The 16,267-nt window shown below is 47.4% G+C and overlaps 1 protein-coding gene across 7 annotated transcripts in view; it reads right to left on the reverse strand.

The window, feature by feature from the left end:
* Nipped-A (Transcription-associated protein Nipped-A) overlaps positions 1 to 16,267 on the reverse strand; it is a 991,444-nt gene that overhangs the window by 510,781 nt on the left and 464,396 nt on the right. For all 7 annotated transcript variants that reach the window (XM_075869412.1, XM_075869408.1, XM_075869400.1 and 4 more), the window contains 2 exons: positions 6,227 to 6,295; positions 4,938 to 5,300 (listed from right to left, as the gene is read on the reverse strand). In XM_075869412.1, the coding sequence (XP_075725527.1) occupies positions 4,938 to 5,300; positions 6,227 to 6,295 (432 nt within the window). The remainder of the gene's footprint in view (positions 1 to 4,937; positions 5,301 to 6,226; positions 6,296 to 16,267) is intronic.

Below are 16,267 nucleotides of genomic sequence, written 5' to 3' on the forward strand. Positions count from 1 at the left end.
GGCTGCTGCGTGCGCTTTGTTTGAGTGCGCTGAGAACAAGTGCCTCTCTCAGTCTCCTGCATAGCCACCATACGCTGTGGATCGTTGGTGGGGCATGGACGAAGCAGAGCGGTGGATGCCTTGAAGACGCTTGCGCTCGGCTTCCTTAGCTCACGTCTCGTCAGTGTTACCTGCGCGCCATCTGCATTCTCCAACGCGATTGGACGCATGGACGAATGAACAGACACACGAACGCATGGACAAACGAACTCTTTGCCTCGCTTATCATCATTCAGATTCTATAAATGAACAGAAATTGCTGGACTGTTGGTTGTCCTCCGTCACCAGCCACGTGCCTGATAATGCCAAAAAATCTCTGAAAGAAAAAATAAGGATTACTATTTAACTATCAAGCGAGAACGTGCACATGCTTACCTCTAATGGGTCTTGTCCAAACTTTCCCACCAGTACGTAGCGAAACCCTGAGGCAAGGAGGTTTTCAACCAGTGATATCGTGCTGAGCAAAGTTATTCTCAGCGCCTCACAGGTGGGCTTGCTTAAAAAGCAGACCTGCCTTTGCTTTGGCAGACTTTCGATGTATTTGCAGCACCTGTCCAACCATGAGATTCCCTCTTTCAGTGTCTATAAAGTAAGAAAGAATTTAGCCTGAGATCAGAAATGTGTGCAAGAGCAAAGTAATAATTCTTACGTCAACATGCTCAGCTTCACTGTACTGCACGTGTTCAGGCCTGCGGGAGTTCAAGCAGTCAAACAATCTGTTCATTTGTCTGGTGAATTCAGATGTTCCCGCAGACCCGTGAAGCTTTTTGCATGATTCCTGCTCACTGTAAAATATCATGGCTGTAGCTGTGGATTCACTGAAGAGCTGAAAAGAAATTTTTTGTATTGCACTTCACTGTGAGTCACATCAAAAAGGCAATTTTTTTTTGTTTTCTAAGTGCACTTGAGTGTTGGGCGCCTTACTTGAACAGCAAGTTTGACGCTCATTTTCTGAAAAGCGTTTGGGTATATATGTACCCTCGTCAGCTTTGGTACAGCACGCAGCCCTGACTGTTGCTCTTCATACTCTAGAAGTGCTGCATAATGATCATGATTCACTTCCCGACCTTGAGGCAGCTGTAGAAAGAAGGAATGTCAGAATGTCACTCAAGATGAGATCATATGAGTGACTATATCACAGGAACAGTAATTATTTCACTTACCAAAAACTTCCCAACTTTCTGCAGGTTATTTCTAATACATTTAAATATGTGTGATGGATCAATGATAGCATAGATCACTTTAGAGGGGTCGCATGGGTGCTGAAACGACACCTGCTGGTCTTTCATGTCACCACGAATTCCTGAAAGAAATGAGCAACTAATAAATTATACCTTTCCAGATAGTCTGCAGCAGAGCTTGTGTGTTAAACACTTACCTAAGGACCTCAAGTAGATTGGTAGTTGAATTATCACATGTCACAGCATCTATAACTGCGCCAGCATTACACAAGTGTACAATGCACTGAAGCACAAGCTTTGCAAGTATTGATCCCGGGGCAGCACTTGATGCACAAAAGGTACCCACAGTCTGCGACCATCCCCCCAGAAAGGGTCGAAACAGGAAGACCAAAACATGATCAGCATCCTTTTCACGGTCTGCTGGCCTGGTATGTTCTCCAAAGTCAACCTTACCAACGACTTTCATGTCAGACTCTCGGACGTGCAAACTTTTCCTGACACTCATTTCGTCGAACACGAGCACACCTGAAAGAAAAAAAAATTAATTTCTATCACTTCAGAAAGGCAAAACCACACAGCATTCAGGTTAAGTGATGTGCTTTCAAACCTCGTCGTTCACTTTCAGGGGAAGTGAGCAGCTTTTCCTTGAGCACAGTAAATACATGCGCATCAAAGCCAAAATCGGCTTTCAAGCTCTTCATACAGCAGTAGAGTGTGCGTGGATTTGGCAAGGGTAGAAAGTTGTTCTCTTGGAGATATGTATACACAGATGTGGACTTCGTTTTCAAAAGCAGGCAGTCATATAACCAGTCTTTCTTATACCTGGTAAGGAAAGGGTGCAAATCTCATTCACATGCACAAACATGCTAGCACAGTGCTTCCATAATGCTATCAAGCAAAAAGACACATTGCTGTTAACCAAGTGTAACTGCATGCCAAGGGGTAATGTGAACATGCACATTGCACTGTGTACACAGTGGAAACCTGATCAACATGCAGGCCAAAACCTTCATAATGAGAGCAGGCCACTAAAAATGACACAGATCTATAGTGCATTGTCAATCCAGAACAATTAATAGAGAAAATAAGTGCACATTGGATCTCCAAGTTTTCAACGAAACTGCGCATAAGAACAATCATTCACTGTCTGTTTATAAACGTGCTCAAAACAATAGCAGTAAGGTGCGAAAAAAAGATCAACACATCACGATAACATGGTTATGAGGGTGTGAATAAGCCACTCGTAGTAGTAAAAAGGGCACATTTTTTATATGGACGAAAATCATTGTTTCATGATTTAAAGTATTAGAGTCAGCGCAGTAAAGGTGGACTCAAGCAGAAAACGTATTTCATGGTAGTTTTGAACGCTTAGCTGATTTTGAATGGAGCCGACACTTGCTCAGAAAACAACGGATATGGAGCTTTTAATTTGGTGAATATCTAAAATTACCACGTGAATATTCCATCGCCTTTACACGTAAAACATATTCGTTAAGTAGTGCTTGAAGCTTACCGTACGGCTCTTGCAGACTTCGCGTTTGCCTTCATCACGCACTGATCAATAATCAGTTTCTCGCGATCGGAAAGTCTTTGAAGGCCTGCTGTTTTGTCGTTCGCACTTGGCAGTCTTCTTTCGGAACTCGCCGAGTTTTGTTTGGCATTGCCGAAGCTGCTGCTTCGCAGCTCGAAGTTGGCACCTCAACTTTTGCACTGCTGCACAGCTGGCGCAGTCAACCAAGCGGTCTGTCTGACAAGCTGTGTCCGTGTGGTAGGTTTCGACCGTTTCACTGGTCAGTGCCACATCTGCTAAAAAAAGAAAAAAAGGAAGAAGAAAAGGAGTGAAGAAAAACAAGTCATGCAGTTTCAAATTTACAGGCTCAGACGATACCCTCATACACGACGACACGGATGTAATCTGGCCTAGCGCTTACATACCTTCATTCACTGATGCAGCATTGGTGCGGTCTGAACAGGTCGTCGGCGATGCTCGTTGCTCCTCCGTCTCGCACGACGACTCACGTGCTCGTTTGCGCGGTGATCGATTTGTCGATGAGCGGGGTCGAGGTTTACGCTTCGTGAGAAACGAAGGAAGGCCACCAAAAATACTTGGGACAGCGTCAGCCTTCAGCGTTGGCTTGTCGCGCTCCAGGGACACGGCGTCGCCGTTGATATTGAAATCATAAGTAGTGACAATGTCCGAGGCGTCAAAATGCTTCGCACACACACGTGTATATTTGGACTCAAAGTTGAAGTCGCCACTTTCCTGCCGCGATATGGCCAGTTTCCATTTCTCGCGCTGGTCCTTGTCAGGTGGAAAAGAAAACAACGACACCTTCTCGGTCGTTGCTCTGTAGCCGGAACGGCACCCCGGCACGCAACACGTGTTAGGCATCGTCGTCTCACAACATTTTGGCTAACTCGGACACGCACGCACGCTTCTTCCACCAGTTTGTCTCGCTGTGCACACGCGTTTCAGTCTGTTTCAGTACGCGAGCAGCCCGAACGATGCCCTCTGTGGCGCAGTGGCGCCGCATCGCGGCAGTTTTGGGCAGCGTATGAAGCTCTCCCATAGAGTGACGGCGGAGTTTCGTGACCAGAAAAGCATTGAAGGACTCTGACTACGCCGTGCGAAGCAGTCGACAGTACTACAAGTTTGAAAGGGACGTACTAGGTGGCGATGGACGCATCGAATTGCCAGCTGTGGGGGATCACGTGCGCCCAGCTTCTATTTCCCTTTTACGGCAGCGCGACAGCCTGGCTGCGGGGACATGATGATCCCTTCGAGAGTCAATAAGGCCTCATGAGAGGGGATCGACCACCCCCCCACAGCCAGCACTTGCTATTCCCCCTTTCCTGGCACGCAGATTGGTTTCCCCTCCCTCAGCGAGAGAACGTATTATTCTAGTCAGGGAAAGAGAAACCAAGTCAGGGAATAAAACTAACGTGCGGACGGCCGCATGCATTCTTTGACACCAGACTAGGAAGAAGGAGGTCGAACCCGCAACCCCCTGCGAGCCGAGGACGACAATGACCAACGAGTAAACGTCTACTCTTGTTTCTGTAGTATCTCCTCGCGACATTTACGCGCCATTGCTAACGTATAGCAATAAAGTGTCGTTTTGTTGACCTAGAATGTTGCCTTATTCGCCCAAACCCACGTAGCTGCAATGAGACAAGGTACGAATAGGAGGCGTTATTCGTGCATGATACGACTGTGTGCGGCTTGAACATTAGCTAGGCTTCGGCGTGAAGAGTACATTGGACGAACCCCTTTCACAGCACAGGACCTACAACAGACCAGACTTTGGCAACAAGCTAACCAGGTCAGCGGCATCACAAAGGCCAGACCAAGAGAGCTGAAAAAAAATAAGGCGAGACTTTGGACCCTAATTAGGACATTTGAGTTATTGATTTCATGTGTATTACCTTCCAGTTGCTTTGCAGTTATTATTTGTACATTTGTATATATTTTAGAGTGCCGCCTGTTTTCTGTGATAAACATTTGCTCCTCTTTCGAATCTGACTGAGGTCATCGCGTGGGGCCGAACCTGTAATCCGTGAGAGCAAGCGATCCAACAGTGACGTCAGCCCAGTACAGCGATGTGCTGCACAAAACTAGGAATGATCAGCTTCACGCAGCAACAAATGCTGTGCATCAGGGTAATGAGCAGTGCCATGAAGCTGCTTCGTCCAAGGGACCACAAAAGAAGCACTCACCTGAAAGAGTAGCTCAATCTCGTGCGGCCGCTTTTGCACGACACCCAGCAGGCAGCGACAAAGAAGCTTGGGTTCACGCCACTGGGCCAGGCCAGCTGCACCGCACGCAGTCTGGAAGCTGTCCGAGATCCAAACAGCTCGCATTCGTGCCACCAGGGCAGGCCGTTCAGCCAAGAACTGAGGCTCCCGGCGCGCCACTGCTGCCACGATGCGCACCGCCAGCCGCTGCAGCTCGGGACCCCCCTCATCGAGCAGCTGAGCAAGCCGATCGATGCAACCAGTGTTGCGCTGCAGTGCTGCCCGGAATGTAGCGCCATCTCGCAGCAGGTGTTCGAGAAAGCGGTTCAGCTGCTCGTCCTGCACCTGCAAGGGCCACAATGGGTCATCAGCCATAACTTGCAATCATGCCAGGTTCCCATGAATCTCTGTTGATATATATTGATATGTGGGGTTTAACGTCCCAAAACCACCATATGATTATGAGAGACGCCGTAGCGGAGGGCTCCGGAAATTTTGACCACCTGGGGTTCTTGAACGTGCACCCAAATTTGCGCACACAGGCCTACAACAGTTCCGCTTCCATCGGAAATGCAGCAGCCGCAGCCAGGATTCAATCCCGCGACCTGCGGTTCAGCAGCCGAGTACCTTAGCCACTAGACTACCGCCGCAGGGCATGAATCTCTGTTGAGTAAGCTGCCAAAGTAGAGAGTGACAAAGCCAAGTATGATGTAATACTTGGCACAACAACAATCTACCCCCTTTTTTTTGGTCTGAGGTTGTTGGAGAAGCAGCTTAGTCTTGTGTCCTCTTGGAAAAAAATGCACTGACTGAAATCAAGTGAGCACTCAAATATTTCAATTACCATTCTCAATTGATACTTTGTGACAAATGATATTGGGTAGGCAACACACCACCACTGCTGGGCCAGTATTTTGGACAGGCATGCACACTTGCCAAGTCTGTATTGTCTGACTCTTCTGTAACCAAAATAATGAATGCCTACTGAAGCTGAGGGCTTGCATCATTTGGCCGAAACCAAAGTGACCAATTATTCCAAATAGCATGAACCAAATGAACACAAGTGCGCCATAGTGACGTGCTGAACAACAATGACAAATGAAATTCATAGCAGTCCAAATGAAGCAATAGTCTGGTGCACAACCCAACGTCTCGAGGTTGTGCATACAACACAAATGTGACATGCCAAAGTACAGAAGAAAGACCATTATGTGAGCACATTTGGTGGCACGCAAGTGTGCACACTTTACATAAAGATGGTGGCAACTCACCTGTGGCTCTGCAAGCAAAAGCTCCAAAGCAGTCGCCGGGTGCCTCTCTAAGAATTTTCGCAGTGGTGCCTGGAAACGCAAGAAATGCACAGGTAAAGAAAAAGGAGTTTTGTCTTCTCAACAAACACAACACTAAGGCACAGTGCTTGATACACTATGCATTCAAGACGGTGATTAGAGACCACATTATAGGCAAATGACTTTTATTTCTTGCATTCCTATCGTGCCACTTTGATATGGCCACGATTAATCCCGAAGTGCTTGCAATCGATAGCATTAAAAGAGATCGGTGACAGCCGTGGCAAAACAAACACATTTCATACAGCATGAAAACTTGGGCAGGTTGGTAGGACATAACTGATTATTTGAACAGCGCAACATAGAAGTACTTACAGCGTAACTACGTTACAGCGCTCTTTTCTATCCTTGTTTTTTGTGTCCTTAGTTAAGCTGTAAGTACTTCTAGGTTGCGCTGTTTATGTACACACTTTATACAAAGGACGGGTAGAACAGATACACCAATTTCGCGTTAAACCACTCAAAAATTCACTGACACTGTATTATTGTAGTGAGTCAATATCAGACCATCACTTTGATTTATGTGCGGTGCGATGTAGAAAGGAGGCAAAGATGTTGTCTACTATGCACATATATATTAACAAAGCAAACGAACTCCTGCGATAATACACCCATCAGCAGAAAGGGATCCCCCACGCGACATATATACAGTATATACAGTCCTAAGTGAGCGCTAACACCTTCTACAGCAGGTCAGTGGTCGACCTTCAGTAGCCGATTGTGGAAGACTAGTTATAGCTTGAGATGCTGCAGGGCGAGTGGTGACAGAATCGCTGCGCAGATAGGTAGGCATGGCACCGCTCAGGAACCAGCAAGGTAATGGGCAGGAGTCATATATGACTCCTGCCCATTACCTTGCTGGTTCCGGCCGGTCCACCGACAGTGCAGCGGGCTTGGGCAACCCGCACGGCGCGACCGATATGCCAGAGGCACCAGCAGTCGCAGTAGCATGACCAGTCAGGAGGCTTCCAAGCGGTAGTCCCGAGTAGCCCTCACGAGCCTGGGTTGCCTCCTGAATGCTGTTTGTCTGCGTGGCCATGCTCCCAGCTTCTAGCTTCTTTTTTTTCTTCGTTGCCACCACCACGCACTCTCTTTTTGGTCATGGTGTGCCGCATTCAGCGCTGTTCTCGTCTTGTTCATTCTTGTTTCACTACATTACCCCTCCCTAAAGAAAGTTGTTTTGTTTCGAACAACTTTGCTGCGGCTAGATGGCTTGCCGAACGAGCACGCGGTTCACTGTTGCACAACGCAGGCCTACAGAACTCGCGACAATACAGTTCACGGTTTTCTAGCATTGTTCCAGTTGTGAGGAAGAGCATAGACACATGCGGAAGCGTATTGCCATCGCCTGGCTCGCTCGGATGTTCGCTCCCTTGCTACGTCTTGCCTGCTGTTGCTACTATCCTCCCAGCCGCTGTGTACGTTAATAAACCCCGTAACAAGTGGTAGAGCTGCTGGGTAGCAACAAGCTGGAATATTGCAACCGGACACTCAAGCCAGCCTCAGCAATGCCGGATGAACTACCAAATCAACTGCAGCAACAACCTGCTGTCCTGGTGCCTACATTGGTCTGCCAGGCCACCGTGTCAACGCGACCCACCCATCTTCAGCGGTACAGAAGAATTGATTGACTTGTGGGGTTTAACGTCCCAAAACCACCATTTGATTATGAGAGACGCCGTAGTGGAGGGCTCCGGAAATTTTGACCACCTGGGGTTCTTTAACGTGCACCCAAATCTGAGTACACGGGCCTACAACATTTCCGCCTCCATCGGAAATGCAGCCGCCGCAGCCGGGAATCGAACCCACGACCTGCGGGTCAGCAGCCGAGTACCTTAGCCACTAGACCACCGCGGCGGGGCGGTACAGAAGAATAGGATGTTGAAGACTGGCTCGATGAAATGGAACGGATAAGTGTGATGAACCGCTGGAACGACGCCCCGAAGCTTCATTACGTGTCATTTTGTTTGAGCGGCGTCCCCAGCGTGTGGCATCAAAACCAAGTACCTGACTTCCCGACATGGGCTGCTTTCATAAGCACGTGACTGAAGTATTAGGGCGTTCCGCTGTTTGCAAGCTTCGAGCCGAGCAAAAATTGCATGGCCATGCACAGCTGAATGGTGAAACATTCACCAGCTACATTGAAGACGTCGTAGACTTTGTAATCGTGTTGATCTCGCAATTGCCAATGCCGATAATATCTGGCATATCTTGAAAGGGATTGGAGACAGCGCGTTTCATATGCTGCTGGCAAAGAACCCGTCCACAGTGTTTGAACTTGTCAGTCTTTGCCAAAGTTTCAATGAGCTGCGCAAACAACACACAGCCACGCGCCACTCTCATCCACAAGGGACTTCAATGTCGGAGTTGGATGTTACTGCTGACGACTTATCTCTGCTGGTACAGACCAAGGATTTCGTCCGTGAAGAGGTCGCTTGCCAGCTTTCGCTGATGCCGCTTGTTGACGACCAGTCAAATTTCCCCTTGGCGCCCGCTCCCCAAAACATCATCAAGGACCAGGTCGCCGAAAAAGTCCCACCTTCTCTCCATCAGGCTCCAACTGCTCCTCCTTTGACATACGCTGCAGTCACTTATAGGCCTGTGCTGCAAGGTTACAGTCCACGTAGTCTACCTATTTGCTCGCCAGTATAGCCGCCCGCCCGCCTAGTCATACAGAACGTACGAGCCGACGACCCTTGGCACATGAAAGACAACCATCCTATTTGTTTTCATTGTGGACATGTGGCTCCATACTGTCGGTTTCGTGCACCGCATATTTCCAACAGTGTGCATCTACCAAGGGACACGTATGCACCACGTCAACCCCGCCACAGTTATTCGGACGACTACGAATGTGATCCTACTTCCCGGACCCCACCCTCCTCTCGCCGCTCGCCTTCTTTTCACGGCCGCTCCCGTTCTACCATGCACCGACCGCGGAGCCCTGTGCGCCACGAAAACTAAGTAGCGTAGTTCAGGAGGCGAGAACTGCGGTTCCGGCGAAATGCAAAAGGCCTCAAATTTCTCCCCAATACCTAATTGAAGTCACTTTAGAAGAAACATGGATGCGAGCCCTTGTCGACACCGCCGCTGCCCTTTCAGCAATTGATGCCCGCATTTGCCGCCGTATCAGAAAAGTCAGGACGCCTGTTTCTGAACTATCCCTTCGTATAGCCAACGCGCAGCACATCGAGCCATCTGGTGCCTGCACAGCCTGTGTCGTCATGCAGGATGTTTGTTCTTTCTGTGATCTAACTCATTGTGTTGCCATCTTGTTCTCACGAAGTCATATTAGGGTGGCATTTCCTCTCTAAATATCGTTCGATCATCAATTGCGCCCACGCTAAACTCAAGTTGTTCCAATTTTAGACAGACGTCATTAATGACAAGGAGACATGTCCCAAAATCACAGTTTGTGACGACACCATTGTGCCTGCCCAGTCTACTGTTCTTGTCTCAATCTCTTGTGACTTTGAAGACGGCGGCTCAGTGCTTTTCACACCGTCTGCACTTCTAGTTCGCCGCCGATCACCACCACTGCCATTTGCCGTCTTCGAGTTTTATTCAGGCGCCTCTGTGATGTAAATCACCAATCCATCGCCCGAGCCAATCACGTTGTGCCCCCGGGAAACACTCGGCAAAGCCGAGCTGCTGGCGTCATTTTCGATATTCGACACCATAGATGACCCCACTGCCACCGTCGAGACATCAACTCCTCGACCACTATCGCGATCTTTCAAACCAGCTATATAGCTACCTTACGACACAACGAGACCTACTTCTTCACTTGCTCGACGAGTTCTCTTCCTCTTTTGACTGCCAAGCGAGGGCACTCGGCCGCACAACGACTGTTTCGCATACTGTCAACATCAGAAGCCATGCGCCCATTCGACAGCATCTCTACCGAGTATCAGAGAGCAAAAGGCGTCTTACCGATGACCAGGTGAATGACATGCTGAAACGCATTGTCATTCGACCTTTTAACAGTCCCTGGGCATCACCTGTCGTCCTTGTCCGGAAGAAAGATGGCACAACATGATTTTGCGTCTATTATCGCCAGGTTAACAAGATTACCCGAAAGATTGCGTACCATTGCCACGCATTGATGACGCACTCAACTGCTTGCAAGGAGCGGAGTTTTTTTCTTCCTTGAATCTCTACTCTGGCTACTGGCAAGTGCCCATGGCCGAGACTGACCACTCCAAACCCCGTTTGTAATACCAGATGAATTGTACGAATTCACTGTAATGCCATTCAGTCTCTGTAACACGCACGCGACCTTTGAACGCATGATGGACGGCATCTTACGCGGCCTGAAGTGGCACACTTGCCTTTGCTATTTAGACGATATTGTCGTCTTCTCGCCAGATTTTCCGGCCCATCTACAATGGTTGCATCAAATTTTGACCTGTGTCCAAAAATACCGGTCTCCAGCTTAACTGAAAAAGGTGCCTATTCGCCACTTGCAAACTGACTATACTAAGCCACGTCATCTCCAAAGAAGGCATTCTTCCCGATCCTGCCAAACTTCGCGCCATATCCGAGTTTCCGAAACCTACTGATCTAAAAGCACTGCGCAGCTTCAATGGCCTATGCTCATATTTTGGTGCTTCAATGAAAATTTTGCTACTGCCATCCCACCTCTCTATGCACTCCTACAAGGCGACAGACAAGGCCCCACATGACAGAGCTCATGATCAAAGCAGAGAAGCTTCGGGTATCAAAACAATGTTGAGAACATGAATGACAGTGGTCGCGCGGCGAATGAGACCAAACAAGAGACAACATCCAGATCCAAGTCGAGATCCAAATCGAGGGAAAGAGAACTAAGCGTCCCCAGGACAACAGCAGCAAACATGGAACCCGACAATGTCCAGCGCAAGCTAAGCTCGACCAACATAGTCATAGGACACAGTCAATCGTCGACAGAGAATACTAGCAACCAACAACGACACAATCTAGCTACCAAGAAATGATAGCATTTCTTCGAAGAGAGAACGGAGAATTGAAGCAAGCGCTAGAAGTGCAAGAGAAAAAAGCCAGCACAGAGAAGCAGCTCTATGCAAGAATTTGAAAAACTCCGGATCATAGAGTTTCATACAATAATATCTAGAGGGGAATCTGGCGCTAGTGTCTACACAGATTCCTTCAGCGATTCTTGTACCCCAAAGACATTCATGGGAAGTACAGACTTTTGATCCGCTTTGAATAGATCATGTTCTTGAGATTCGCTACGTTTGTTTGTAGAGTGTAAACCAAAATGATAAGAAGTTATATTTAATTGAAACTAGCTTCATTCTTTAGTACGTAATTTTGTTGCGAAGAGCTTTTGTGACCATGAGGTAGAAGTGAAACCTGCACAAAATTAACCACCAGCACATTCATTACTCTGCCGTTGCTTTCCAAATTTGGCATGAAAATATAAACACTTTCAAGCAAACGTTCTTGTTTTTCCTCGAAAGAAGGCATTACCTATTTATTGAAATAACAGTACAGTATTAATTGAGAAACACTTAACCGATCGACTGTTGCGATGCCAGGTGCGTCTGTCCAAATGGTCTGCCACCAATGCAGCTCTCGTCTTGCTGGCAAGTCGAGTTAAAGGAGCGATGCAGGACCATGACGGTGCGTCTGCTTAGCTTCGCCGTCATGCAGTTGATTTATACAAGTTTTGGCAAGATGCGCTAAAGAAAATACATGAACGTAATGGAATATCATGCACTGGCATGGCATGCTACATGTGTGCAGCACTGAGTAAACGATGCTTTGTTTAAACTGTCATATACGGCTTCTAAAGCTCTAACGTCCCATGATAACAAAAGACCCAGTGGTCTTGAGCCTCTTTGAACCACAAAGGCACAGCTTCAGTACTTTGCATCGCACCCAATTACTTACTTTGCACAAAGAACGAAACTAAAACTGTAGGAGAAAATCCGTAGACAGTTCGCCAGCTAACGCAATCAAATCCGAAGCCTGAACTTCCCATAATTCTCATGGCCGTAAAAGATCGCAGTGCCAGCTTCCTCTCTAGGTATTATTGTATGAAACTCTAAGACTCTGGAAAGAGCAGACTCAAAATGTGCAAACGCCACGACCAAGTCGACCGTCTCGCCAAGCATCATCAACTCGAACCCCGAAGACAGAAACACTGGCAACTCAAACAGAGACAATTCAGAATTACCATTAAGCATTTGAAAGCCGCATGAACGCCAATATGGCAGTCATGATGAATGACATAATGTTCAAGGTATCACAAGTGGTAAAGAACACGGTGAGACAGATGCTATAAAGTGGGTACTAAACACTCAAGAGCAAAATCAGGAATCAGGTTCTGGCACTAGAGACCAAAATGACACAATCAGGGGAAAGCTTTAGTTAGCACATTCACACACTGGAAGAAAGAGAAAATGCCTGCAAGAAGCCAAGTACCCAGTGAGAGAAGCTAAGAGACCTTAAGTAAAGAGGTGGCAAGAACTAAAAAGAAAGTTGACGACAAGCAACACCCACAGCTCAAATTTTCGCAATGAAACTGTCATTCTATGCAGAGCAGAAGAAGTAACCTTTCTCAATTATGCTAGCATTTTTACCCCAATTTTATAGCCTTACAAGAAACTGAGGCTGATGACTTCAAGGCGAGAGGTTACATCACTCACGTCAGTGATGTGGAGGCGGAAATGTTGTAGGCACGTGTACTTAGATTTGGGTGCACGTTGAAGAACCCCAGGTGGTCGAAATTTCCGGAGCCCTCCACTACGGCGTCTCTCGTAATCATATGGTGGTTTTGGAATGTTAAACCCCACAAATCAATCAATCGATCACGTCAGTGATGGCAAACCAAGGGCAGCAATCATGACAAAAAAGAGCATCAACGTTCAGCAACGTTACGTCGAGCACACCCTCATGACAATTATGTTTAGAAAAAACAGTAGCAAAGCTTATTTGGTTAAATGTGTACAGCCCTCCGAAGGACACCCTAAGGGACCTAGACAAGCTAACGCGAGAAGTCGAAAAGCTCAATATGGGCAACGAACTAATAGTGGTGGGTGATGTTAATGCTCCATACGTGGCCTGTGGTCTACACGCCACCAAAGAAAAAAAAAAGCAAGAGATATGCGAAATGTCGCGCAAACACCACCTCACCCTGCTAAACGACCCTCAGACAACCATGTGCATTGGCTACAGTATATCAAAAAAACACCAGCCCGGACCTCAAGTTCGTACAAAGCCTCAAGCATTATTAATGAAGCTGCATGGACAAACATTTGGGCAGCAACAATTTTATAATAGAAACCATCATCCCACACCATAAATTGATGATAAAAATGAGAAAAGCGAAGTTAATGAACTGGCAAGCTTTTTGCAAAGATGAGAGTGCTGTTGATGCTTCGATAGACGACATAGAAATGTGGACTCAAGGAATCGTAGAAAGAGTGTAGAAGCACACATGGGTGATTAAATTGTCGCGAGACAACCCCGTTGTTGATCCCCACTTACTCCACCTGTCACCTGTCCAGCTCCACCTGTCCAGCTACTCCAGCTGGTCAGGGAGGTGCAAAAGTATTCTCAACAACTCGAAAGAAAGAACTGGCATTACACTTGCAACAAGCTTCAAAGGACCCTATGCATTAAGCATACCTGGGCTATAATCAAAACTCTTAAGGCCAAGAAAGAGACCAAGAGCACAACAAAACAGAAAGTTGTGGAGGAGCATGGGCGCCCAGCCACACTTTCCCTTTTACAGCAGTGCAACAGCCAGGTCACAAGGACATGCCTGTTCCTTAAGCTACGAGTCAATAAAGCCTCTTGCAAAGGGACGAAACGCCCCCGTGGCCAGCGCTCGCGATCCCCCTTTTTCCCGGTGCACAGAACGGGTTTCGTTCTCTCAGCGACGAAAAATACCTTCGTCAGAAAGAGGGAAACTGGGTCTGTGAACAAAAGTAGCGTACGGACGGACACACCCTCTCTCTGACACGGACCTAGAAAGAAGAAGATCCAACGCGCAAGCCCTTCTGAGACAAGGACGACAACGACCAGGGTGTAAGCGTCAACACTATTGTTATCTGTCTCTCTACGCAACATTTACCAGCTATTGCTAACATATAACAGTAGAGTGTTGTAGTAGACCTAACCTGTTGCCCTATTCGCCCGAACCCCTGTAGCTGCAATAAGACAAGCTACGGATAGGGGACGTTAATCGTGCACTGTACAACTATGTGCGACTGGAGCATTGCCTATAGGCTTCTGCGTCAGCCGTACAAAGGACAAAGCTCCTACACCTGCCCCACGTTGAACACCAACCCGCAACTCATTGCAAGCAAAGGACGACAACGACAGAGGTGTAAGCGTCTACCCTTTGTAATCTGTATAGTCTCTCTAAACAACATTTACACGCTATTGCTAACGTATAGCAATAAAGTGTCGTTGTAGACCTATTATGTTGCCTTATTCGCCCAAAGCCCTGTAGCTCCTTCCTGTAGCTAGGAAGTTCGCCTGATCTTCCAGGCTGTCACCCTGTGTGTTTACGAGTGGGAGTGAGTGTACTTGTCTTCCTGCTAGCCTACCAACCATGTTCCAGACTTTAGCCTCTTGTGTATATGAATGTATCCCTGATAAAAACTTGTGCCAGCTTTCTCTTCTGGCCTGCCGACGCGTTCTCGTGCCTTGAGACTTTATTTTCTTAAAGCTGTCAAGATTTTCGGCTGTCGGTGAATTCCGAAGAAACCTCCATGCCCTGTTCTGCTCTTTTCGCGCATTCTGACACTCAGTGTTCCACCATGGGACGCATCGCTTGCCCAGCATACCAGATGTTTGCGGTATGCACTTCGCTACTGCATCAGTAAGAAAATCAGTGAAGTACTGCACAGCTTCATCAATGTTTAACCTACATATGTCGGTCCAACTTAAACGAGTAGTGTTGTCTGTTCCCAGTCCGCTTTGTCTGTCTGCCATCTGGGAACATGTGGAGGACCTTTTTCTAGTGGTGTACTTAGAATGATCGGAAAGTGATCACTTCGGAAAGGATTGTTGATCACTTTCCATTGAAGTAGGGGTACAAGCGATGGGGACACAATGCTGAGATCTATGCATGAGTAGGTTTTGTTGGCGAGGCTGAAGTATGTTGGCTCTTTCCTATTCAACAGACACGCACCCGAAGAAAAGAGGAACTATTCGATTAGACGACCTCGTGCGTCACAACGAGAGTCTCCCCATTGACCATTATGTGCATTCAAGTCCCCAAGGACCACATAAGGTTAAGGTAATTCATGTGTCAGTGATTGGAATTCGTGTTTTTCGAGACGGTACTGTGGAGGTATGTAAAGAGAGCAGATGGTGACAAGTTTGTTCAAAAGAACTGCTCGAACAGCCACTGCCTCAAGAAATATTTGTAGTGGTAATTGTGTACATGCTACGCCCTGATCAACTATAATGGCCACACCACCAGATGACACTACAGCGTCATTGCGGTCTTTTATGAATATTACATAATGACGTAGAAAATTAATGTTTTTGGAATTAAAGTGTATCTCTTGTACACACAGCACTTTTGGGGAATGTTTGTGCAAGAGTACCTGGATATCGTTGAGGTTTCTAAGCAGCCCTCTGATGTTCCATTGTATTATTTGTGTATCCACTTTGATTGTAAATGAGTGCTGTGTGTACTAAAGAAGTATTGCGTCAAGTCAAGAAGCCTTGTCCGGCCCCGTAATGATGATTTTTGATTTTCTGGCGCGCTCCAAAGAGCCGTGCCTGTCCTTCGGTGCCGAACACACTGTTGGACTTGCTGTTGTGTCTATCAGCTCGGACAAGGTGCTGGATGCCCGTTCGCGATTCACGCGTGAAGGCATGGAGGTCTTAGGGCTATCTGTGGAGACAGAAGGCCCTGGAACTTCGGGTCCGGAGGCCTGCAAGCCTTTTGGTGGCGGAAGAGCCTGTGATACTTCCGCTGAGGGGGTGAATGGCGCT

Source organism: Rhipicephalus microplus, chromosome 1 (assembly GCF_043290135.1).
Source record: "Rhipicephalus microplus isolate Deutch F79 chromosome 1, USDA_Rmic, whole genome shotgun sequence".
Taxonomy (NCBI): domain Eukaryota; kingdom Metazoa; phylum Arthropoda; class Arachnida; order Ixodida; family Ixodidae; genus Rhipicephalus; species Rhipicephalus microplus.